Source organism: Nomascus leucogenys, chromosome 16, assembly GCF_006542625.1.
Source record: "Nomascus leucogenys isolate Asia chromosome 16, Asia_NLE_v1, whole genome shotgun sequence".
Lineage (NCBI taxonomy): Eukaryota > Metazoa > Chordata > Mammalia > Primates > Hylobatidae > Nomascus > Nomascus leucogenys.
The window spans coordinates 91,994,601-92,021,604 of record NC_044396.1 but is presented as its reverse complement, the minus strand read 5'-3'; the positions used below and the strand labels follow the sequence as shown (position 1 = coordinate 92,021,604).

Here is a 27,004-nt window from a genome sequence, read left to right as displayed (position 1 = left end):
ACTGAATGTCAGCTTTCTCCTTCCTCTGAGATTTGTTGTGAAGATGCTGTCATTCAGTGAAACGGAATGCATGTGGGGCACCTGCTCTTCAAGGCACTAGGTATGGAGCATGGTCCCTGCCCGCAGGGAGCTTTTATTCTGTTGAAGGATCCAAGCACTTGTGCTGCAGTGTGGTAAGTCAGAGGCGGGGAACGTGCTCCGTGCTGTTTATTGAGGAGGTGCAGCCAGCCTGGGCTTTGCAGGATCACAGAGACTCCCTAGGTGATGTGAGTTGTCCACAGAAACCCAATAACCAAGGAAGAATTTGTCAGTGGGAAGAAGGTAGGGTGGAGAGGTGAGGGAAATCTTTGTAAAGCCAGGTTATGAAGTATGGAGAAAATGTTTATTAATAAGATTATCCATCCATTTAATGGACATTGATACATGGTTAATGTATAAATCATCTTCAAATGTAATTCTACTTAGCAAGCATTTATTGAATAGTTGCTTTGTGCCAAGTCTTGTATTGGGTACAAACACTTAAGAAAATTAACAAAGCCAAAAATTAATTCTTTCAAAATATTAATAAAGTTGATAATTCCCTAGCAGGTGTATCAAAAAGAGAAACACTATTACCATCTGGAATGAAAGAGGAACATACTACAAATCTTACAGACATGAAAAGGTTAATAAGAGAACATAATGGGCTGGGCGCGGTGGCTCACCCCTGTAATCCCAGCACTTTGGGAGGCCGAGGCAGGTGGATCACTTGAGGTCAGGAGTTCAAGACCAGCCTGACCAACGTGGTGGAACCCCGTGTCTACTAAAAATGCAAAAATTAACAGGGTATGGTGGCACACCCCTGTAATCCCAGCTACTCCAGAGGCTGAGGCAGGAGAATCGCTTGAACCAGGGAGGTGGAGGTTGCAGTGAGCTGAGATCGCACCCCTTCACTCCAGCCTGGGCGACAGAGCAAGACTCTGTCTCAAAAAAAAGAACATTATGAACAGTTGCATTTCAATACATTTGACAACTTGGATGAAATGGACAAATTTTGTATTCTAACTTTTTGGAGATTTCCCTGGATGAAATTTTATCTTAAATGAAATGAATTTTTTTCCTTTGATGTTTAGTGCTTTTTGTGTCTTCTCCGAGATCTTTTTTCCTATCCCAAGACTGCAAAGATACTCCACGTCTTATTCTAGATGTTCTAGGTGTTATATGTTTAGATGTATGACCACCTCAAGATAATGTGTGGTCAACGCTGAGATTTATTTGTTTCTACACATTTGTCCAGTTGTTCCACCATTGTAGAAAAGATAAATTTTATCATTGAATTGCCTTAGCTTTTGGTAACAAATCAATTACCTGTGTCAGTGTGGGTTTATTTTTGGAATCTTTATTCTCATCCATTGATTTACTAGTCCTGGCCAGTGTAGTAGTCCAAGAAAGAAAATTTAAAAGACATAGATTTTGGAAATGAAGAAGCAAAACTGTCTTTATCTGCAGACATGCTTTTGTACAAGGGGTAATCTCCTTAGCGTAGAAAACCTCCCAGGAATTTGGACGAAAAAGACAGGTCAATTAAAAAAATAGGGAAATGATATGAATGTGTAATTCATGAAAAAGGCATGAAAATGTGCCAAGCATATGGAAAGATGTTCCACTTTTTTAATAATGAGAGAAATGTGAAATGAAACTACACTGAGATTATTCATCTGTCAGACTGTCAAAAAGCCAAAAATTGAACAATATACCCTATTTTCAAGGCTTTGAGAAAAGAAGTGCTCTCTCAAGCATGGCTGTTAACATGTGAAATGGTTCAACTTTCAGTTGAACATTTGGGTAGTATCCATTAAAATGACAAGATTTGCTTTTTGACCCAGAAATCTCCCTTGAAAAATATATCTTTCAGAAATATCTTCATATATGGAAAGCAACTTATGTATGTGGTTATTTAACATTGTTCATAATAACAAAATATTGAAAACAACTACAAATCCAATTTATAGGGGACTGTTTAAATAAGCTGTAGCATATCTGTACCATGGAATGGCACACATGTCTACAAATAACCTGCAAAGAATATTCTATAAAGGATGCTCTGTCTGTACTAAGTAAAAATTTTCAGGATCTATTAAGTGAAAGTTAACAAACAATAAGGCATACAAAGGTGGACAGCATGTGCAATTTATTTATTTATTGCAAGATGGTGCTGGCTGGAGGAGGGTGGTGGGGAGGAAAAAGGTTTGCATTTGTATTTTCTTGTTTCTGTGTAAATAAATCTATGTAAATAAATGTGGATACATTAAAGAAAACTAATAAAAGTGGTTACAGGGGATGGGAGAAGACAGTGGTCTGGATGCGGTGACAGAGGTGGGAGCAAGCCATCTCAGCACCGACCATTTTATATCACTTATTAAATGATCGAATACACTTCTTATCGACAAAATATGTAACTCCAGGTGTGATGGGTGCTCTAGCAGTGTAGAAGCAGAGTGTCCATGTGGTATGTATTAGAGAGTGGCAGTTTCTTTGGAGACGCTGGAAAGGCTTCTCAGAGAAGGTGAAATTTGGCTGGAGCGTAAGTGCAGGTAGGACATGGCAGCCCTCTGCGCTGCTGTGGTCCATGGCATTGGGCTCATCGCCCACGGAGTTAGGTTGGGGGTCCCAGGTTCTGTCTGGCCTCGACTCTCTGACTTGATGCTCTCCTTAGTACCCTAAACCAGACTTTCAACTTGGTCTTCTAACAGTCCCCAGACATACCCCCTCCTCTGGACCTTGTGTCCTAACTCTTCTTAGCCACCACGGGACTCGTGGGCCTCTTGGCTGGAAGCTGTTTCGATGGCTGCTGTTGTTCAAACCTATCCCTGCACTGCTGTGGGTGGATCACTTAATTTGTAGTTACTTGGCATCTTTGAGGCATCATTAACACTGAAGAAAAACTTTGGCCAAAAGTGCTAATTAACTGGAAAATAATGGTATGGCTTTCATTTGTGAGTTTCATTGACCTTAAGTAAACCGTTGTGCTGGTCTCTTGGGGAATGAGCCCCAGCCTTTGGTCTTGAATGTTTGACTTATTAAGTGGATCACATCACAGCTATTAATTTTATGTCATATTCTAGAAACAGAGCAGAAGGAAATCTGTGGTGACAGGTTCAATTGAGGTCTTTAAATATTAGAGATCTACTTCATATACATTTAAATTGGCTGGCATACATGTAAGGGTGATCGTTTTTCTCTGACAATAGTGTTAGTTATATTAGAAGTTGTGGAACATTAGGAAAATAAAGAATAAGTGTTCGTATAAGAGCTGGTCAAAACCTCAGGAACATCTGGCATGACCCTCAGGTTTTAAGGTGAGGAGACTGAAAACTGAAAAAGTGATGTGACTTCTCCCAGGTCACATGAAGCTTTAATTATGGTGAATCATAGCCTCACTGCTGTTTCTTCTGATGCAGAACCCGGGACTCTTAAGTCTCCATCTGAAGCCTCTTCGAGGGCTTCACATTCGCCCTTAGACATGGCTGGTCCCACATCAACGTGGCCCACATTGTGACTTGGATTCTTTAATAATGTTTACGAGTGATTTTATATCTATTAATGGCCAGGATCAATTTCAAAAATCAACTTTACTGAGTGTAATTTGCATTTTATAAAATGCAGCCTCATTAACCATACAGTTTGATGAATTGTGACAAGTATATACTGCATGTAACAACCACCACCACCACCACCATCAAGATATAGAATATTTTTATCACCCTCCATAGTTTCTCTGACCCCTTTGCAGCTAACCCTCTCCTGCCCCTAACTCCAGGCAACTACCGATCTCCTTCTTGCTACCAAAGGCTGAGCTTTTCTAGTATCTCATATACATACAAGCAATGGTATACACTCTTGTGTGTCTGGCTTCTTTCTTTCAGAATAAGGTGTTTTGGATTCTTCCATGTTGTATATGTATCAGTAATTTGCTCCATTCTTTTGCAGAATAGTATTTCATTTTATGAATTTACTACAATTTGTTTATTCAGTCACCTACCTCTTGTTGGACATGGAGGTTATTTCCAGTTTGGTATTATTGTGAGTAAAGTCTCTGTGGACATTTATATACATGTTTTTGTGTAGATATGTGTTTTTGTTTTTCTTGGTAGGAGTTGCTTTGTTGAGTAATATGTTAATTGTAGGTTTAAGCTTAGGAGGATTTACCTAGCTATTTTTCAAAAGGATTTTACTATTTTATAGTACCACCAGCAATTTCTGAGAGTTCCAGTAGATTTCTTAGGATGTTTTTGGTACATGATTATGTTGTCTGCAAACAAAGACAGTTTTACCTCTTCCTTTCCAACATGTATGCCCTTTGTTTCTTGACTTATTGAACTTGCTAGGATCTCAAGTACAATGCTTATAAAAATTATTACAGCTACATCTTAATCTGGATTTTAGATGCAAAACATTCCATTGCTTATCATCAAGTATGGTTTTGACTGTAGGTTTTTCATGAGTGCATTTCATAGAATGACGATGTTCCTTTCTATGCCTAGTTTGCTGAGAGTTTTTAAAAAACTATAAATGGGTTTTGAATTTTGTCAACTATTATTTCTGAAGCCATTGATTATTCAGCTTTTCTTTTTGTTGCTTGTCAATAGCCTATTAATATGGTGAATGACATTGATTTTTGAAGATTAAACCAGCCTTGCATTATTGATGGCCATGATGTGTTACTCATTTTATATTTTACTGAACTTGATTCATTAGTACTTTAAAAATATTTTTTACATTTAAATTCATGAGAGATATAGGCCTCATGAATAGTTTTCTTAAAAGTTTTCTATCTGATTTTGATATTTGAGTAATATTGGCCTCATAAAAAGATTGGGAAAGTTTTCTTCTTTTTTCTAATTGCTAAAAATGTTTATTATATAAAATTGATATTCTTTCTAATTTACATGTTTGTTAGAATTCAGCTGAGAGACCATCTAAGCTTGGGGTTTCTTTTGGGAGTATATTCTTATTTGCTTGTTTGTTTGTTTTCAGAGACAGCGTCTTGCTCTGTCGCCCAGGCTGGAGTAAAGTGGCGTGATCTTAGCTCACTGAAACCTCTACCTCCCGGGTTCAAATGATTCTCATGCCTCTGCCTCCTGAGTAGCTGTGATTACAGGCCTGCGCCACTAAGCTCAGCTCATTTGTGTACTTTTAGTAGAGTTGGGCTTTCACCATGTTGGCCAGGCTATCTCAAACTCTGGGGCTCAAGTGATCTGCCTCCGCTCAGCCTCCCAAACTGCTGGGATTACAGGCATGAGGCACAATGCCTGGCCATCTTTTGGGAGTATATTCTTGATTATGAATCCAGTGTCTTCAATTGGCATGAGGCTCTTCCGATTTTCTGTTTCTCCTTGATTCCTTTTGGTAATGTGTCCATTTTATCTAAGTTGTTGAATCTATTGGCACAAAATTAATGACGCTCTTCCCTGATTGTCCTTTTAATGGTTGTAGAATCTGTACCAATAATCATTCTCATTCCTGATGTTGGTAATTTGTTTTTCTCTTCTCTTTTTCCTTGATCAACTTAGAGGATTGTCACATTTATTGATATTTTCAAGAAGTAGGTTTTAGTGTAGTTGTTTTTTTTCTATTATTTATCCATTTTCAATTTGATAATTGTCTAATCCTGTCTTCCTTACTGGTTTGTTGTTCCTTCCTCTGCAACTCTTACCCACCTGGCATATGTAGTCCTTTCTTCTCCTGTATTCTCATATATCCTAATACACTTATCCATGACACAACATGTCACAATTTACTCAGAGGCCTCAAGGCTTGTTTCTTTTATCAGACTCGAGTGCCACAAGGGTGGCACTGTGCCTTCTTCCTCTCAAGTGCCATAGTCCCTGGGACATAGTAGACAGGGTTAGTGAGTGAATGATTACATGGGTGAATGAATGCTATTCTAAACAGTTTGCCTGAATGGCAAGAGAGGGGGCTGTGCAGGCATGTTGCTCTGCATTCAGTTCCTGCCTGTGCTGCTTCCTGGATGCTCTGAGCCTCATTGATGAAAGCAGCACTTCCCTTGTGGGACTCTCGTGACTGTTGCAGTTGGGTGTGTAAGTCACTCAGTGCAGCACTTGGCATGGAGTAGGTGCTCTTTAATACAAGGTACCCACTGACAGGCCTTTCATGTTAGCTGGAATAATAAGTTGTGTGCCTAGAAAATAAACATTTTGGTTGTAGTCCCTCGTTTATGAATGATTTCTGTAATAGTCTTCTGTCAAAGTAAGGATTGAAAAATGCTCTCAGACGGGAACATCTTATGAAGTCTCTTGGATTGAGGAAAAGGGCTTGGACATCCTGTGTCTTTCCACTTCCCAGCTCCCCTTATGGTCTTATTATTAATAAGACTATATACGTAATATATGAGACTTTATATATAATATTGTAATTTTAAAAGACTGAGGAGGCCTTTTTTTGTTATTTCTGGTTTTTGTTTTTATCTCCAAGAGTTAAGGCAGTGACACTGAACTTCAGAAAACCATTTGATGTGGTTAGGTTCTGTGTCCCCACCCAAATCTCATCTTGAATTGTAATCCCCATAATCCCCACGTGTCGAGGGAGGGACCTGGTGGGAGGTGACTGGATCATGGGGGCGGTGTCCCCCATGCTGTTCTCGTGATAGTGAGTTCTCACGAGATCTGATGGTTTTATAAGTGTTTGACTGTTCGTCCTTCACACACTCACTCACTTTCTCCTGCCATGTAAGACATGCTTCTTCTCCTTCTGCCATGATTCTACATTTCCTGAGGCCTCCCCAGCTGTGAGGAACGTGAGTCAATTAAACCTCTTTTCTTTATAAATTACCCAGTCTCAGGCAGTTCTTTATAGTAGTGTGAGAATGGAGTAATACACCTTTTCTGTGCTTGATTTTGTTAAATTAGATATTTCCGCTCATAATTATCTTTTTTGTAGTTTTCTACAGAGTAAAGAAACAGTGAATTCCCAGAAAGTAGAAACACAGACTATTTCTTCTTGGTGATGTGGTACTTTGACAGTTGTCTGTGTACTTTTTGTTCATTCCGCAGGTGATTTCTTTTACATCACTCTCTGTAGGTGACTTTTAAGTTTACCTTAACAAAACAAAAAGCCAGTGTGACATTTGTTGTTACTTCACAGATTTTGGCTTTTCACAGCCATTACTGAGAGTTTATTTCCATGACCACTGTGCCTGCAATTTGAGAAAGATACTGTATATATGTTAGGTGGTTGGTTGGCTTCATTTATTTATTATTTAATTTATTCATACATTGCCTCACTCAGCATCTGCTGAGCTTTCTGAGATCAGGGACTACATCTTCTTCATCTTGTACTGAGCACAGAGCCCTGCACTCAGAAGACACCCAGGAAGTGTTTGAAAAGGTGAATGAAAAAATAGATCAAACAGATGAAAGTCAGTTGAACTCTGAAAATTTTGACAGAAAGACTTATTGAGTGTGTGTGTGTCGAGTCTCACCTTCTGCTGATGACAAGGGCAATTTAAGAGGTCTAAGACATGTTCACAAGAAATCAGCAACCCTTTGGAGATGACAGGGCGGTGCTTGGGAGTAAAGGGAATGAAAAAAGGATTTGAGATTTTGGTGAGGCCAAAATATGATCCTTGAATATTAAAAAAAAATCTGTATTTTATTGAGCCATTTGTAAATAAGGGGAAGGCATCGCTTTATTTGGGCTGTCGAGTAGTAATATTTACATAGGTGGAGAGAATCAGTGAAGGTATTTCTCTGGCAGTACAAATATTGAAGGGAACCTGTCAATATGTAGTCATGAAATATACCTATAGGAGTGGTGAAAGGGGATTTGGAATAGTGAGCTTTTAAAATGAGACTGAAGGACTCAAATAGAAATTTCTCCGAAGAAGATACATAAATGGACCATAAGCACATAAAAAGATGCTCAACATTACTAGTCACCAGGGAAATGCAAATCAAAACCACAGTGAGATATTCCGTCGTGCCCCTTAGGATGGTCATTATCACAAAAACAGAAAATAGCAAGTGTGTGGTAAGGATGTGGGAAAACAGGAACCCTGTGCACTACTGGTGGGAATGTAAAATGGCACAGCCACTGTGCAAAACAATATGGTGGCTCCTCAAAAAATTACATAGAGAATACCCATACGATTCAGAAATTCCACTTCCAGGCATATACCCCAAAGAACTGAAAGCAGGGTCTCAGCATTGTGCAACCATAGCAGCACCGTTCACACGAGCCAAGGGGTAGGAGCAACCCAAGTGCCCGCTGACAGACAAATGGATGAGTAAGACGCAGTACATACATGTAATGGAATATTAGTCTTTAAAAAGAGGAAATTCTGACCCATGATTCAACACGGATGATTCTCGAGGACATGATGCTGAGTGAAATCTGCCAGTCACAAAAGGACAAGTACTGTAGGATTCCACTCATGCAAGGTGCCTAGAGTGTCAAATTCAGGAAGACAAAAAGTAGCATGGTGGGTGCCAGGGCCTAGGGGAAGGGAGACTGGGGAGTCCATGTTTAATGGGTTCAGAGAGTCAGTTTGGGAAGATGGAATAGTTCTGGGGACGGAAATGGATGATGGAGTTGGTTGATAAATAGAATGAATGTGCTTAACACCACTGAACTGTGTACTTAGAATTGTTAAAATGGTAACTTTTATGTTATGCATACTTTGCCACATTACAAGAATATAAAACAAAACTAGAAGAAATGGGACTGAAACTCATTTCCTCCGATTCTAAGCCATGTTGCCTCAGGGTGTCAGATGGGTAGGTTGTAGGGGAGAAAGGAATTTATTTAATGAGCGACTTTTTGTTCTGTCACTGTATTTCCTCATCAAATCTGCACGAATCTAGTGAGATACATATTAATTATTGTCCCTATTTAACAGCTGAGAAGCTTTGGTTTCTTTTTCTTTCTTTTTTTTTTTTTTTTTTTTTTTGCGTTTTGCTTATGCTTTTGGTGTCATATGCATGAAACCTTTGCCTAATCCAAGGTTGTGAAGATTTGTTCCTATGTTTTCCTCGGGGTTTTATCTGCAAATCTTTGATGTAAAGGTCCACGTAGTATTTTAAGCTTTGCCAGCCGCATATGGTCTCTGTTGCGTATTCTTCTCTGATTTTGCTTTGTTTTGTTTTGTTTTACAAGCTGTAAAAAAATGTAAAAACTGTTCTTAGCTCTCAGGCTGGACAGAAACAGGTGGTGGTCAGATTTGGTCCATGGGCTGGATCTGCTGTGTCTGCTGCTTCAGGACGGTCCTGGGGAAGGCTGGGTCCTTCAGTCCGGAGGGGAACCTGGTTGAACTTCTTGTTGCTATGGTTACTCTGGGTGCCCCCAGGCTCCACATTCCCCTGATGTTGCCCCATACTCGGGGTTGCAGAGAAGCTGTAATGTTCCCCTTCCATCCCCAGCCATCCTGCGTGCAGCGACATCCCCGTGGGTGGGGTCTCCCCATACCTCTGTTCTTCGCCTCTCACTAGGTGCCGCTGGGCCCCAGCAGGAGCACATGGGCGCTCCCCGCTCGCCCCTCCTGGAATGCCTCAGTTGCCCTGTGAAGTCATCTCTTGGATGCGTTCCAGGAAGCATCCCGAGTGTGGAGTTTGTCAGCTTTTACTCACTGTCAGCCCAAGTGACCCTACCTTCTGGATAGAAGCACCCCTGCCTCTGCCTGTCACTTCATCTTATGTTGAAATGGTGCTTATAGAAATGTGTTTTTCTCTCTAAAATGCCGTGTTTAGGCCGGCGCAGTGGCCCACGCCTGTCATCCCACACGCCTGTAATCCCAGCACTGCGGTGGCTCATGCCTGTAATCCCACATGCCTATCATCCCACACGTCTGTCATCCCACACGCCTGTCATCCCAGCACCTTGGGAGGCCGAGGCGGGTGGATCACCCAAGGGCAGGAGTTCAAGAACAGCCTAGCCAACATGGTGAAACCCCATATGTACCAAAATACAAAAGTTAGCCGGGCATGGTGGTACGCACCTGTAATCTCAGCTACTTGGGAGGCTGAGGCAAGAGAATTGCTTGGATCTGGGAGGCAGTGGTTGCAGTGAGCCAAGTTCGTGCCACTGCCTCCAGCCTGGGCGACAGAGTGAGACTCCGTCTCCAAAAAAAAAAAAAAAAAAAAAAAAAGCCATATTTAACCACAGAGTACGTTTTGGAAGCCCTTTCCGTTTGCACGTACAGGCTGAGAATTGTGTAGACTCTGGGGCATCACAGGAAAGATGGTGCCTGCCGGGGGTGTAAGACGGTGCCCGCCAGCGGTGTGCGTCGGTGCCTGCCGGGGGTGTGAGTCGGCCAGTGCCGATGACTTGATTAGTTGGGATTATCTTCAGACTCTTCCTAAGCGAAGCTGCTTGCCTCCTGGCGGATCAAACTAGAAAGTTACTAACGTGTGTGTGTGTGTGTGTGTGTGTTTTCACATCTTTTAGACCCTGGAAGCTATCCTGAATTTCAAATACTCTGGAGGCCCGGGCCACACTGAAGGATATTACAGGAATCTCTCCCTGGGGCTGCATGTAGAAGTCGAGCCATCTGTATTTTTCACCCGAGTCAGCACTCTCCCAGCAACCAGGTAAGTGTCTTCCTGCTGCACAGCAGTCTTGTTCTAGAGTCTCAACAGCGCTGCGTTTGGAATCCTGACCTCAGTGTGTTTTTGTTCTGCATCCCATCAGATCCGTGCCATTGGGCCAAGTTGCTTAGCCTCTCTGAGATGTAGGTTTTTCATTAGGAAACCAGGTGTTACATGAGAACTGCCTCTCAGGCGGTCATAAGTGAATGGGCTTTACGTATCATGCCGTGCTGTAATAATAATGCTGATGATTGCAGCATTCCTATGTGTGGTTCTCACTGTGCACACCCATTTCCCGCCCAGCCTGGCCTGGCTGCATTCTGGCTTGCCGCTCCTGTTAGCAGTGGCTCAGTGGATAGCACATGTCTTAGGGACTCCTGGACAAGTCCAGCATCTCTTCTGCATCATTCCTGGCATCCCCGTAAGATGGGCACTTTGTGGAGCTCCCAGCCATCTTGGCATCAGGTCATTTCTGCCCAGGAGGCCCTTCTCATACAAAGGCTTTCTCTCCTGCCTACTTTCCAGACCTAGTCTTCCTTCAGGGAGAAAGAAATTGGACCATTTGTACACTTGAAACCCAGAAGTGGCAAGAGATACTCAGGGTATTCTTTTCTGAGGTGGTAGAATGATAGTTTCTCATCCAAAACTTTCCTCTCTGGCGAAGTTGGAGTAGTGGAATCTGGAAGCTGGAGGTGAAGCTCCTGGCAGCTGAGGACCCTCTGTGGCTCCCGTTCCTGCCGCGGTGCCAGCAGCCTCCGGGAAGCAGGTGCTCTTCACCTCCGAGCTCGTCCTGGTGTTCCTGTCCAGCTAGGTCTTGCCTGTCTGAGTAGGGTGGGCTGGATGGGTATTATTTAAATGCTTACCTGTCCATCCTCGAAGTGGGCGGCGGGGGGATCCCATGCAGCCCCTCCTCCTCCAGTGGGCCCTGTGTGCTGCAGCGTAAGATAGCGTGTTGTTGTCCACGTTAATGTTGGCATAAAATCCCTTGAAAATGATACAGCTCTAAATAATAAGTGTGGTTTTAGTTTATAGGAAAGACTGTTTTTCTTCCCAGCCATTGGAGAATGCCTTCAGCAAGAATTAATGGTTTAGCTGGGCCTTTTAGCATCACATTTCATCATCTGTCACCTTTTCAGTCCTCAGAGTAAGAGCCTTTCCTGCCAAGACTCGCCTCTGTTTTGAATTTGTATAAAGCATTAAAGCACTTGCCCCTGGGAAAGGCTTGGCCAGGATGGCTGCGGATGTTAGAGTATTTCAGGCCCTTTCTGAGCATTACATTTGCCCCATCATGAACCTGGTGTGTGTTTCTTTCTCATCCCCTCATCTCTTGCTGCCGTTGCCCACATAAATAATTCTTGGAAGCGGCACAGGTTGTCACGGAGTTCGTCTTTATTTTTCCCCTATTGTTATCTGGTTTTCACGTCATGACCCTTGCAGTTCTAAATGACAGTTGAAGATGAGAAAAATGCCGCTGTGTGGTTTGCTGCACACAGAGGTTTGGAAGCATGGGTGGTCAGCTGAGGCGCTGTGTGGATCCTGCCCCCCAGCCTGTGGCCATTGCTGCCTTTTCTTTTGGTTTCCGTGGTTCTTTTCCCTGCTCTTGGGATTGAGATTTGATGTCTTCTAATTCTCCTTTTCTGTTATTCCTAAGTCTAAGTGGTCCCCAAGCCCTGTGGATTGGACTTCTGAGATGCCTCCCAGTGACTCTGCAATCCACTGCACGCCTTCGTCACTGTAGAGAGAGTTGCCCCGTTGGTCTCTCTGCTGACAGCCTTGTTTCCTGTTGTCATCCTTTAAGTACACATGTGCCCGTGCCACCGCCGTGGCACATACTTTCCCAGTGCTGATGAGATAAAGTCCACAGTCCCTCCTATGACATCCATGGTGCTTAAGGATTTGGCCCAGATCTTCCCCTTCAGTCCCTTTGCCCCAGGCCCATACTGCATGCAAAGGGCACTTTGCTCCTCGCTGTTGCTGGGATATGTGCAGGTGGCTTACACCAGCTAGCTTCTGCACACACCTTTCTCTAACACTGTTCTCTCTCTTAAATGAAGATACTTTATTCAACCTTTTGGAAAATACCTGTTTGACCTTGACCCATGTTACCATTTTTGTAAAATTTTTCTGAGTGCGACTTGGCAGAGTGGATTGGCCTTTGTGTGGGTCCCTTAAGGTTACATGTACTTCTGAAAATGCACTTACCAGAGTGTATTGGAAGTAGTTTCATTTGTTCCTTAAGCCGACACTTCCAAAGTTTCAGGTGCTATATAAAGAGATCACTGGTTTAAGAGACAAATGGAGCACAATTCCTGTTTTTTACTAGCCTGATATAAGCTCATCAGTCAGAAATAAAAGCAAATGGAAACCGGAAACTGTATAAAGGAGTGATGAACCTAGTAAATAGTAAATAAGTGAATAAATAGAAAAGATTTGTTTCCTTCACTTTTACAATTTCTTTGAAAGATTGACTACTTAAAGAAGAAATAAGAAAATTTAATTCTGTAGTGTTTAGCACATATGCAAATAAAATATGTAACAAAAAAGTGGCACAACGAATGGGTGGGAAAATAGAAGTTCTTGTGTTATATGCAAATTGTTATAATATTTTTTCAAGTTAGGATGTGATCAGCTAAAGATACATGTAAACGCTGGAGCAATCCACTTAAGGAATGGATGATAAGCCAGAAGAGATAAAATGGAATATTTAAAAATACTTAACCCAAAAAAGGGGAAGAAGTATCAAGAAAGGAGGAGAAAAGAACAAGGAACACACAGTCAAATAGGAAACAGATGGCAATGTGGAGGACTCAAATCTACTGTATCCAGAGTTATACTAAATGTAAATAGATTTAATACTACCTTTAAAAATGGAGATTGTCAAACTATATAAGAAAGTCAGATGCCAACTACCTTTTTATAAGAAATTGACGTTAACTATGCATAATGTAAAAACAAAAAGATGATGAAGGAAAAGACATAAAGACATATGTAAACACAAATAATTAGTTGGTTTGGGTATCTTAATATCGAACGGTTAGACTTTCAAGAGAAAAAGAGGACAATTTTTAATGACAGCAGAGTCAAGTCATCAAAAGTACATAATGATCAAATGAAACTGTTTACAAATATAACTTCAAAATAAAACTGACATACTGAAGGGAGAAATTGATAACCCCACCATTACAGTTGAAAACTTCAACATTTATCTCTCAGTATTTGGTAAAATAAGTAGACAAAAAAATTAGTAAAAATATAGAAAACTTGGACAATTCTTTTAATCGGCTCCACCTAGTTTGTGTATATATATATATATATATATTTTTTTTTTTTTTGAGATAGAATCTCACTCCGTTGTCCAGGAGGGAATGCACTGGCACCATCATAGCTCACTTTAACCTCAAACTCCTAGGCTCAAGTGATCGTCCTGCCTTGCCTCCCAAGTAGCTAAAACTACAGGTGCAGAGGACCACAATTGGCTTATTTTTTACACTTTTGGTAGAGATGGGTTCTCACTATCTTGCCCAGGCTGGTCTCAAACCCCTGGCCTCAAGCAGTCCTGCTGCCTCAACCTCTCAAAGTGCCTAGTTGTTATTTTTAATACAGTAAATGTTTGTATTAGAAATGGTGAATGGCTTAAAATCAGTGATATTGCTTCTTTATTAGATAAAGAAGAGCAAAATGTACCTAGAGTAAGCAGAAGAAATAATAAAGGGTGGATATCAGTGCTATGGAGTATGAACAAATAAATTCATAAGTCGGTGAAACCAACAGTTGGTTCTCTGAAAAGATTAATAATAAAATTAATAAATTGTAACTAGGGTGGTCAGAAAAAAATGTGGAAACACAAATAACGAATAATGAGAGTGAAAGAGGTGGCATTACTACTAATTCCACAGACATTAAAAGGATAATAACATAATATTATGAAAAATCATAAAACCTACAAAACATTAAAAAAAATTAGCCGGGTGTGATGGGACATCCCTGTAGTCCTAGCTACTCAGGAGGCTGAGGCAGGAGGATCCCTTGAGTGAGCTATGATCGTGCCACTGCACTCCAGCCTGGGTGGCAGAGAAGGTGCCTGTCTCTTAAAAAAAAGAAAAGTGACGGTCAGGGGTGGTGGCTCACACCTATAATCCTAGCCCTTTGGGAGGCCAAGGTGGGCGGATCACCTGAGGTCAGGAGTTTGAAACCAGCTTGACCAACATGGCAAAACCTCGTCTCTACTAAACATACAAAAATTAGCTGGGCACGTGGTGCATGCCTGTAATTCCAGCCACTCGGAAGGCTGAGGCATGAGAATCGCTTGAACCAAGGAGGCAGAGATTGCAGTGAGCCAAGATTGCACCACTGCACTCTAGCCTAGGCAACACAGTGAGATTCTGTCTCAAAAAAAAAAAAAAAAAAAAGACACAAATTACTAAAATTGACACAAGAAGAAGAAACAGAAAAAATAAATAGTCACACATCAGTTAAAGATTTTGAATTCTTAATTAAAAACTTCCCACAAAGCAAACTTTAGGCCCAGATGGCTCCACTCTGAAATATATGAAGCTTTTTAAAGAAAGAAATAATATCACCTTTACAAAAACTTTTTCAGAAAATAAGGAGGAAATACTTCCCAACTTCCATTTCATGATACCAAGATCACCTTGATGCCAAACCCAGACAGAGACATTATGAGAAAAGAAAACTGTAGACCAATAACCTCATGTATATACATGTGAAATATGAAAACAAAAAATCAAATCAACTTCAGTGATATATGAAAGGGACAAAACAGCATGAACAATTCAGGTTTTACTCAGAAATATAAGGTCGTTTTACCATTGAAAAATCAGTCATTAGAATTTATCACAGTAGCAGAATAAAGGAGAAAAAAATCATATGATTATATCAGTTGATAAACATTGTTTGACAAAAGTCAACACTTAATTATGCTAGTAACACTCAGTACACTAGGATTAGAAGAGAACTTCCTCAGTCTGACAAAGGCCATCTACAAAAAACCCCATAGTTAATGTTATACTTAGAGGTGAAAGTCTGATTGACTTTTTCTCTAAGAATAAGAACAAGGCACGTTTCCACTGTATTCATTATTTTTCTGGAAGTCCTAATCAAAGCAATAAGGGAAGAAAATAAATAAGGGTATTAAAATAGGAAATGAAGTAAAATTATTATTATTCACATGTCTGTCTTTGTATGGTACATATGATTATGTACATAAATATCCTAAGAAATCTGCCACACCAAAGAAATTATTAGAAATAATAAGTCAATTTAACAAGATTGCAGGATGCCACTCAATATTTAAAAATCACTTACGTGGCCGGGCGCGGTGGCTCATGCCTGTAATCCCAGCACTTTGGGAGGCTGAGGTGGGTGGATCACAAGGTCAGGAGATGGAGACCATCCTGGCTAACATGATGAAACCCCGTCTCTACTAAAAATACAAAAACAAAATTAGCCGGGCATGGTGACGAGCACCTGTAGTCCCAGCTACTTGGGAGGCTGAGGCAGGAGAATGGCGTGAACCTGGGAGGCGGAGCTTGCAGTGAGCCAAGATCACACCACTGCACTCCAGCCTGGGTGACAGAGTGAGACTCCATCTCAAAAAAAAAAAAAAAAATCACTTATGTTTCTATATACCAGCAACTAACAATTTGAAAATGAAATTTAAAAAATAATGTATACAGTAGAATCAAAATCATGAAACACTTAGGAAAACATTTCTACAAATCTTATCCCTACCTAGAAAATGATAAAACATGATAAAGAGAAATGAAAGAAGACTTAAATAATTAGAGAGGTGGCCGGGCACGGTGGTTCATGCCTGTAATCCCAGCACTTCGAGAGGCCGAGGCAGGTGGATCACAAGGTCAGGAGTTCAAGACCAGCCTGGCCAGTATGGTGAAACCCACTATCTACTAAAAATACAAAAATTAGCTGGGTGTGGTGGTGGGTCCCAGCTACTTGGGAGGCTGAGGCAGGAGAATCACCTGAACCCAGGAGGTGGAAGTTGTAGTGAGCCGAGATTGTACCACTGCACTCCAGCCTGGGCAACAGAGCAAGACTCTGTATCAAAAAAGAAAAAAAAAAAAGTATACCATGCTTAGTGATTGAAAGAATTAGTTTTTCTTAAGATAGTGATTTTCCCAAACTGATTGTAAGTTTAATGCAATTCAATCAAAATCCTAGCAGGATTTTTGTTTAGTGGAATTATAAAATTATTTTGAAATTGAACAGACCTAGAATAGATAAATAACTTGACAAAAAAGAACAAAGTTGGAGGACTTAAACTGTATGATTTTAAGACAATGTAAAGCTATAGTAATCAATAGAGTATGTTATTGGTGTAAAGACAAAGAGATCAATGGACCATAATAGATAGTCCAGAAATAGTTCCAATTGTATCTCATCAGTTGATTTTTAACAAGATGCAAAACTAATTTCATGGGGAAAGAAAAGTCTTTTTAATAAAAGATGCTGGAACAACTGGACGTCTATGTGGGGGAATAAAAACAACCCTTCACCCATACATCACATCTGCCCAAGAATTCACTGGAGATGCATTTTAGGCCTAAAAGTAAAACCTTTAACTGCAAGCCTTCTCAAAGAAAATGTAGCAGAGTATCTTCTTGATTTGGGGGCAAATATTTTCTTAGATGGGGCCAGAAACTACTAACCGTAAAACTAAGAGTTGATAGGATGAATTTCATCAAAATTAAAAACTTCAGCTCATTAAAAGGCAAATTACATTCTAAGGTAAAAAAAATTGTAACATATTTATGTAACAAACGTCTTGTATCTTATTGATGAAGTTGTATGATTCTAAAAAGGTGATAAATAAAAGATTTGAACAGATATTTCTCAAATGACCTGTTATCTCCGAAAAGTGTTCAACATGATTAATCATTAGAGAAATGCAAATTAAAACCCCAATTAGATACTACTATATACCCACTAGAATGGCTAAAATTAAAAAACAGAACACCAAATGTTAGGGAGAATGTGAAACAGCCAGAATTCACATAAACTGCTTCTGAGAGTGTAAACTGGTGCAGCCACTTTAGAAATCGGTCAGGCAGTTCCTCATGAATTAAAACATATTCCTTCCCAGTGATCCAGCAATTTCATGCCTAGATATTTTCTCAAGAGAAATATAAGTCCATATCCACAAAAAGACTCCTAGAAGTATTTTCATAACAGCTTTATTCCTAATAACTCCAAACTGGAAACAACCCCAAATGCCCATCAACAGGTAAATAAATAAACAATGTGGGATGCTGCCACACAATGGAATACTCCTCAGAAATAAAAACTGCTGGTACACGCGACAAAATGGGGTCAGCGCAAAGTTATGATGCTGGTCGAAGGAATCGAGTCATAAAACATACTGTGTGACACATGTGTACACCTTTCTAGAACAGGAAAACCTGTTTTATGATACAAGAAATCTAACCAGTGGTTGACTCTGGGTTAAGGTAACGTGGGGCAGGAATTGACTGGGAAGGGATTTGGGTTAGCAACTGTCTGGTTTGCCTGGGATTTTCTAGATTTTAGCTCTGAAATTCCCTCACCCTGGCAAAGTTGTCAGTACAAACCAGGACAGTTGGTCACCCTAAAGGGAAGAGAAAATATCTTTCTGACTTGATGAAATGTTGCATATATTGATAGGGGTGTGGGTTATAGGGTTGTAGATGAATAATCAGACTAGTATACACTTCAGATTTGTGTATTTCATTGTATGTAAATTTTAACCTTGATTTAATATTTCATGTATGAAAATATATATACGCTGGAGAGAGCACCTAATTTTTACTGGAGAGATCTGGAAAGGCATCACAAAAAATGAAACATTGTACTAATTCTTGAAGAAAGAAGGATTTCACCACCCACAGTGGGAGGAACAGGAGAAGTGTTAATGTTGGGTTTCTGGTTCTTCCACTAGATTTTGAGCTCTGTGGAACATGGAGCCAGGTGGTTAACCTCTGCCTCCCAGGACCCAGCACCTTGCCCCACAGTGGGCAGCCGGTGAAGACTTAGGACTGACAGGATGTAAAATACCAAGACTGTATTCATTCAGGTGTTTTTTTGTATAAAAGGGATGACCCCATTTATATATATATTTAAGTTCTATTTTTCTTTTCTTTTGCTCTGGCTGGAGTGCAGTGGCACGACCTCAGTTCACTGCAGCCTCTGCCTCCCAGGTTCAAGTGATTCTCCTGCCTCAGCCTCCTGAGTAGCTGGGACTACAGGCATGAGCCACTGTGCCTGGCTAATTTTTTTTTTTTTCATTTTTAGTAGAGACAGGGTTTCACCAAGTTGCCCAGGCTGGACTCTTAACTCCTGACCTCAAGTGATCCACCCACCTCGGCCTCCCAAAGTGCTAAATTCTATTTTTCTTAATAGGGACCTGTGTAAATTGCAAGGCCTGGAATACAACAGTATTAGTACGCATTTTCGGCTCTTGGCCTTTGCAGTTTATTGAAGTTACGCGATGCATGGTGTATTGTGAATTCATTACTTTTCATTTTGCTCACAGGTGAAGATTTTTGCTCTGGCATCACGCCATGTTAGAGTCATATGCATCCCCAGAGATGGCCCGTTTCAACACATTTGCATCACAAACGAGGCCCGGAGAGTTTTCTGATTTGCTTAGGTTCACACAGCTTGCAGGTGACAGGGCTGGCATCTAGATGTCCTGGCTTCCAGGCCACTGCAGCATGGACGATGAAGATGGCCACATACATGTCAGTGCGAGCCTGCACAGAGATTCAGACTAATTTTAGTGCAAATAGAAGCCAAGGTGTTACATTCCTCACCTTGTCCTGCGCATTCGTGAGAGGAGGGGAGGCAGTCTGAACTGTGGCCTTGGGGACACCCAGACCAAAGCTTGCTGCCACACTTGCTCTGACCTGGGAGCCTGGAGTTCTGGGCTCTGGTGTCTGTTCTGCCGCTGAACAGACCATTTGTAGGAGCCGTGTTTTTGGAGGAGTGTGTTTCTCTGCCGCAGCTTGGTCTCTGCCCTCCCTAGGGGGAGAGTGAGCCTCTTAGCTCTGCTCACCTCACCAGGGCGATAAGAGAATCCATTTAAATAACAGAGGGGGCAGTTTTTTCTAAATGCCAAAGCACAATATAGATAGGTAGAATTCTCATTATTATTATTATTATTTTTACTGTTCTCCCTCCAGGGAGTACATAGGTCTCAGTTGACTTTTATTTAAAAGATCAATTACCTTTGAGATTTGCTTTTTACACAGAGCTGCCTGGTAACCTTGTTAGGGACGAGATGGAAATGGATTAGGCTGGACCATCCCTGTCTGAGTGCTGAGCCTCTCTCTCTCCTGAAGAGCAATTTCTTTCTAGCCTGTTACAATAAATGATCCAATCGTAGACATTTCTACTCTGATCTATGTGGAAAATACACCCCTCTGAGCAGGGTGTGGGGTGTAATTGTTACGACATTATTGATGGACACCCTGCCACTGAGGCCTTCGTCACTTTCCCAGTGTGGTGGGGACAGCTCACCCCTGGAAGGGGCACTATGAAGTTTTATCGTGGTAGATCTTTTTCCAGTTGCTATGTTTACTTATTAGACTGGTTTTAAATTTAACAAGAATTTAGAATTGCAGTGCGCACCAGGAGTGAGAGCCCCTTGCGCCTGTAGCTGATTTCCAGTGTTGATTCTCCTGCTCATTTGCACTGTGGTTTTGAGCAAGCCATTCACATTTCTCTAAGCATCATTTTTCCTTCATCTTGAAAAGGAGATAACACTGGCTGTGCAGGGTTGTAAAACTGTGTGTTTAAACACCGCATATAAAGTGTCTGAAACATTATAAACAGTGCCTGACACAAGGCAGATAATTGAAAATTGGTGGTTGTCATTTTCCTTGTGTGTGTGCACTTCTGTTGTGTGTCAGGTTCTAGGGACAAAGGGATGAGCCAGTCTTGTAAACACAGGCGGCTTTGCAGCAGCTGGCCCCAGCACTTCCGGAGGACATCACCGACCGGAGTGGATCCTGAAGCCTTTGTTGGCCTCCCTTTCACCTATGGTCAGCTGTCTGAAGGCAGCCACTCTGTGACTCTTTGTTTGGGCAGCAGCAGGTGAAGTAAGCATCAGTGGTCAATCGCATCGTTGAAGAAACGCTGCAGTGTGAAGGACGTGTGGCAGGAGCTTTGGAGAGAGAACAACTAGACTTGCGTTGACCAGCCGGAGGAACTACAGTGGGAGTTGAGTTGTTTGTTTCCATGACTGGGGAGTACAGTTTCCTTCCCTTAGGGTCAGGAGTGGCTTGACGGGAAGTGCAGTGCTGGAGAAGGGAGAAGTTTGGAGCCCCAGTACAGACAGGTTCCTGGAGGGGTGCACGGAGAGGCGGGGTTGCGGTCGGAGTGGAACCCAGCTGCTGCGGCTGTGATGGGCTTGATGGGCTTGAACTCCATCTGGCCCTTATCTGCTGAGCAGGTACCCAAGAGCAACGTCGTCTTTTCACAAAAGCATCAATTATCCGTTACACTTAGGGTCCCATTGACCAGGCTGTTAGCATTCTTCCTTCCTCTGTGTGGCCCGGTCAGCCCTGTGCAGGTAGGTGTTGAGGCGCTGTCATCTCAGTGTGTATAAAGGAACTGGATGATTATTGAGCACACACTAAGTGCCTGGCGCCTTGCTACACACCCTGCTCTCCCTGTAACCCCTTTGCCTCCTTAGGAAGCATTTTCCAGGTTTTGCCACTTTTCAGAACTTTACAGTGACCCTCTGCAAAGTGAGGTAGTTCCTCAATCCCCCTCAGAGGCTCACGGGAGACTTCAGCGCCTGTCCTTGTGCATTTGACATGCTAGGGAGTGTGGGCTAGAGAACGTGTTGCCCCGTTTTGCAGGTGAGGGACTCAGGCAGAGTGAGAAGAAAGAACGAGCTTGGTGTTGTTCGTGGCTGCATCAGGCCCCTAGTCACTGGGGGGCCTCGCCCTGACCAGCAGGATGCAGCAGGGCCGAGAGGTGGAGGACCTGGGTTTTGGAGGCTGACTGCCTCGTGTTGGAATCCCAGCTCTGCCATGTTGGGTGAGTTACAGAATCTTTATAAAGCGGGCCTCCTTATTGGGCTGTAAGGAGGATTCCAGTAAGAAACTGTGTGCCTGATGCGTGGTGTCCACGCCCTTCTTCCCTCTCGTTCTCAGTCTTTACAGGTATGTTACAGGCAGTGTCTTTTCTGTGTCTCACCTTTTAAGTAAGTCTCTCAGATGACTGGCACGTGGTAGGGACATAGCAAATAACTATGGCAGGGTACCTTGATTTTGTAGAGGGAAGAAAGTATTTGAAATTAGAGGGGATGGATCTCTACTTCCTGCCTTGAACAGGTCTCTCAGATGCTCTGAGCCCCACATTGCCTTATCTATAAATAGTAGGATGATTATATAAAATAATACGTTTTCTCCCCACGCTTCTTTCTTTTGAAAGCTAGTCATTCAAATTTGTTATACAAAATGTATGCCTGGCTGGGCGCAGTGGCTCATGCCTGCAATCCCAGCACTTTGGGAGGCTGAGGCGGGCAGGTCACGAGGTCAAGAGATCGAGATCATCCTGGTAAACATAGTGAAACCCTATCTCTACTAAAAATACAAAAATTGGCTGATGCAGTGGCCCAAGCCTATAATCCTAGCACTTTGGGAGGCTGAGGCAGGAGGATCACCTGAGGTCAGGAGTTTGAGACCAGCCTGGCCAACATGGTGAAACCCCGTCTCTACAAAAAATACAAAAATTAGCTGGACAAGATGGTGGGCGCCTGTAATCCCAGCTACTCGGGAGGCTGAGGCAGGAGAATCACTTGAACCCAGGAGGCAGAGGTTGCAGTGAGCTGAGATCGTGCCATTGCACTCCAGCCTGGGCTACAGAGCAAGACTCTGTCTAAAAAAAAAAACAAATTAGCTGGGCATGGTGGCACGCACATGTAGTCCCAGCTACTTGGGAGGCTGAGGCAGGAGAATCTCTTGAACCCAGGAGGCGGAGGTTGCAGTGAGCCGAGATTGTACCACTGCACTCCAGCCTAGTGACAGAGTGAGACTCCGTCTCAAAAAAAAAAAAAAAAAAGTATGCCTTCTGGAAGCATGTTAAGTAGAGATGAGTATCTGTTGCAATATCATCTCACATAGACACCCATTATTAAAAATTTGACACAAATTTTTCTAAATTTTTAAATTCATCTGAATATATATAATATTGTTACTATTATTTTTATTTTTAAATTTTTCGAGACTGACCCTTGCTCTGTTGCCCAGGCTGGAGTGCAGTGGCACAATCTTGGCTCACTGCAACTTCTGCCTCCTGGGTTCAAGTGATTCTCCTGCCTCACCCTCCCATGTAGCTGGGATTACAGGCACCTGCCACCACGCCCAGCTAGTTTTTGTATTTTTAGTAGAGATGGGGTTTCACCTTGTTGGCCAGGCTGGTCTTGAACTCCTGACCTCAGGGGACCCTCCCTCCTCGGCCTCCCAAAGTGCCAGGATTACAGGCTTAAGCCACCATGCCCTGCCTGTTACTATTATTTTTAAAATAGAAATAAAATTTTAATCTTTTGCAAATTAAAAAAATATGATACATGTTGATCATCTTTCCATATCAGTACATCTAAGTCTCCTTATTTGTTTACAGATCGTGTGCCCTTCTGTCTGATAAATATCCCATAATGTGTTAAATGCTTCTCTGTTGAGTGAGGTTTGTTTTCTATGTTCTACTGTTTCAAGCAGTTTTGCATTGGACATTTTTGTACATAAACTTTGTGCATATGTGGGTGGTTTTTGTAATATAAATTCTAAAAATTTAGTTTTAATATGGAATCTTCCTCCATAATTTACCCTCCTGAGTACGTGAGACTGTTCGTTTCTCCCTATCATAGACATCATTGAATATCTTGTTCTTTTCATGGTTTGCAGTTTGATGGATGTGAAATATCTCACTGTGTATAATTTTAATTTCCTTAGTTTTGAGTAAGGTAAACCATCTTTATGTTTACTGAACATTTGCATTTCTTCTGTGTATTCTCTTATATGTAATCTTGGCCTCTTCAAAAATTTGTATTAATCTTTTTCTATTGATCTTCAGGAAGCTTTGTGTGCCGTATATTTTAACCTTATCTGAATTTGCTATTTGCATTTAATACAAATTATTTTGGTCACCTTTTATGAACATTTTTAGTAAAATTATTTTGTTCTTATTGGCTTCATTCGGGCTTCACTTAAAAAAAACTTACCCTACTTAAGATTATACATACGTTCTCCTTGATTTTCTGCTAATATATTTATAATTTTACATTGAGATTATTCATCCATCTTTCATGTTTTTTGTAGATGATGTGATATTGGGAACTAATTTTTTAAATTGCAAAAATCTAAGATTTTACAAAATCTAAAATTTAAAGTATTCCACAAATTTAGTTGTTATAACTGTTAAAAATTAAGTTTCGATTTGTTATTCATGGTATAAATAAATAATGAAGTAAGACTTACAAAAAGTCATAAGTAATTTCTAGATTTTGGTCTATCATTTTAAATTGTTCATCAAAAATTCTTGGTATAGAGTACAGTGAAGTTTGCATCAATGGACCTGGTTCCCTGCAGCCTCACCAGCATAGCGTTCATCTTCCCTCCCTCTCTCCCTCCTTGGAACTAATACTCCTTGCACCCTATTTTCTGCGAAGCACTGTCCTGGGCACTGAAGGCAGCAATGAGTAAAGTTGAGTTCATGCTCTCAAAAAGCTTATATTTGAATGGAGAAAGATAGGCGAGAAGCATAAATATAGCAGGTTGTGTAGACAGCAAACATCAGCGTAGCAGGGGGGAAGTGCTGTGAAAAGGCGGAGAGCTGCTATGGGAGAATGTGCTGTTGCGCCACGGATGGGAGTGGATGTCAGTCCTGCCGCAGTAACTCTGGGACAGGAGTAGGTCAAGGTGGAAAGAATGGTCAGGTTCTGGATATCCTCGGAACAAACATTAAATAGGCTAAGCCTTGCTATTTCACAGGAGGTGTGGTGACTCCAAGGCCTTTGTCCTGAGAATCTGCGGAAATGGAGATGTCGTGTATGAGAAGGGGAAGATGGTAGGGGGAACAGGCTGTACAAATCTGTTGCTAAATTAATAAGAACAAAGTATAATAAACGTAAAATATTTTTCACTATTTTTTATTTAGATCATTTAAATCATATACATGATTGGTTTTCCTGATCCTTGCTGACTGTACTTTTTAAAATGAGCGTAATAAGCTGGGCCAGTGCTCATTTGTCCTGTGATGTCTTGACAATATCAGTCTGCTGTTATAACAGGAGCACCGTATTTGAACCACAGAAGTGATATTAAACGCTGGTTGACCTAGTGTAGAAATGGCGGAGTCTACGGATGCTCTTCTGAAGTATCAAGGACTTAAGACTTTCCTTTTTTTTTCATGATAAGTACATTTCTACAGGGTAAAAATGGTCCAAGTCCATTATGCTTCTAAACCCTGGAAGGAGCTACAGGACTGTAGACCTCTTTTCCCTCTTCCCCTCCTTAGATGACTAAAAATAGAAACAGTTTTTAGGTTCTCTTGGTTTGATTCAGACCCATGTCATTTTTTCAGTTTATTTTGAAACAATGACAGATTCACAAGCAATTGCAAAAGAAATAGATGTATGGGGAAATTCTATGCACCCTATACCCAGCCTTTCCTACTGGGATATAAACTCTTCAGGTCTGTGGCTGGGATATTTGGAAAATAAATATTGAAAGGAATTATCTTAAATGCAACATTAAGACTCCTTTGTGATATTTTAAAAGTCTGATCAACTTTCCAAGTTTTTTAAAAAAACCATTCTGTGTCTATAATGAGGCATCAGATGTAGACAAGGTCTGGGAGGCCAGGAGGTGACAGGTGGTCACAACAGCTGTAGGTGAGGGCGGAGTTTACTCTCGACCCTTGTGCCCTGTGCCTGCTGTTTGTCCAGTGCACGCGCAGCATCAAGCCAGGCTGGGTCTGCCAAGCAAGCTGTGGCCCTGCTTCCTCTTTGACGGTGATTTTATCCTCCGGACGCTGCCATCAGTGGCTGCTTTACCTCTCAAAAATCCTCAGAAAGAATATTCCAGGGCAAGGTAAGGGGCTTCACCCTCTTCATTGTGGAAGTTGCAGAGAAACAGCCCAGTCAGCGAATCCCTCATGGTGGTTGATGAGAGGGATAGGGCTGTGCTTTGAGAAGCTCCGCAAGGAAGATTGAAGAAGAGATGCTGCGAGATCTGCACTGAGACCTGCTTTTGTGAGAAAAGGAGGCTGGAGAACAAATTGGAACCAGTGTCACAGGCTCCACACAGCACCCTGCCCTGAAATTGCCATCACAGTCAATTCATGGACCCTCTCATTGGAAGGGAACTTAACAATTCAATGCGTCTGCTTCATCCCATCCCTTACCTGTTGGCTTGTGTGCCCTGAGAGGATGAACACACATTTTGTTGCCATTCCTATTATTAATATATTGTAGCTCTGTGCAGGGCAGAAGCTGGCACCCAGCCTCCACACGGTAGAGCAGGTTGACGTTCCATCTGGACTGACACAGACTCCATAACTAGTGCTCCCGAGTTCCCCGTGTCATCCACTTGTTATCCAAGCAACTGTACTGTCTCCTAGCGAATGATCTCACAGTATTCTGTGTCTGCTCACTAGTCTGTCTTGAGAGGACCTATTTTATGTTTTACTGATGCATATTACTATTAAAAGCAAGAATTTTACGTGATCTATATTTTAGATTGGTATATTACTATATATTATATGTTAAAGTTCATTTTAAAATAATAACAGATTTAAAGATTTTGTATTAATAAGCACTGTATACTTTTAAATATATTTCAAAGCCTGATTTATAAACATCAATTAAAAACAAGCATACCATGCTTGGTTTGGGGATTGAATGTATGTTAAAAGGTAGATTGTTCAACATCATCAATTAGTCAGAGTTTCTTTTCAAACTTATGTTTGGAATTCTTGCATTTTGCATTTTTAAAGTTCTCTTCATTTCTTTGATCATTGTAGAGTTTAATTTTTACATGGTGATGCATGAAACATGATTTCAGGTTGTTATTTGTAAGTACTTTTCTACAAATAATTTCCTGTGAATTTGGATTGTCTTAATTCCCAGAAAACAAAAAGCAAAATTGGACATAATCATCATTATATGTTATATTTCAAACATTGCATTTTGAGGCCTTACAAATGTCTTGATGTGCTGCAAATGGATTTTGATTAGATGAATGCAACTCAGAGACCTGGTTACCGTCACCCGGAGGCACAATTGCAGAGTTACTGTCATGCCCCTGATTACGTGCGTTCTTCATGGCTCTCCTCTTTAACCAGTGATCCCTGATGGGCACAAATTAGACAGTGTAACAAAGTTTCAACTGTTTGTTCAACTA

At 41.4% G+C, this 27,004-nt stretch overlaps 1 protein-coding gene across 6 annotated transcripts in view; it reads left to right on the top strand.

Moving 5' to 3' along the window:
• The window catches only part of TRAPPC9 (trafficking protein particle complex 9), a 724,494-nt gene that overhangs the window by 422,603 nt on the left and 274,887 nt on the right, over positions 1-27,004 (top strand). For all 6 annotated transcript variants that reach the window (XM_030795379.1, XM_030795381.1, XM_030795380.1 and 3 more), the window contains one exon: positions 10,441-10,583. In XM_030795379.1, coding sequence (XP_030651239.1) covers positions 10,441-10,583 — 143 coding nt within the window. The remainder of the gene's footprint in view (positions 1-10,440; positions 10,584-27,004) is intronic.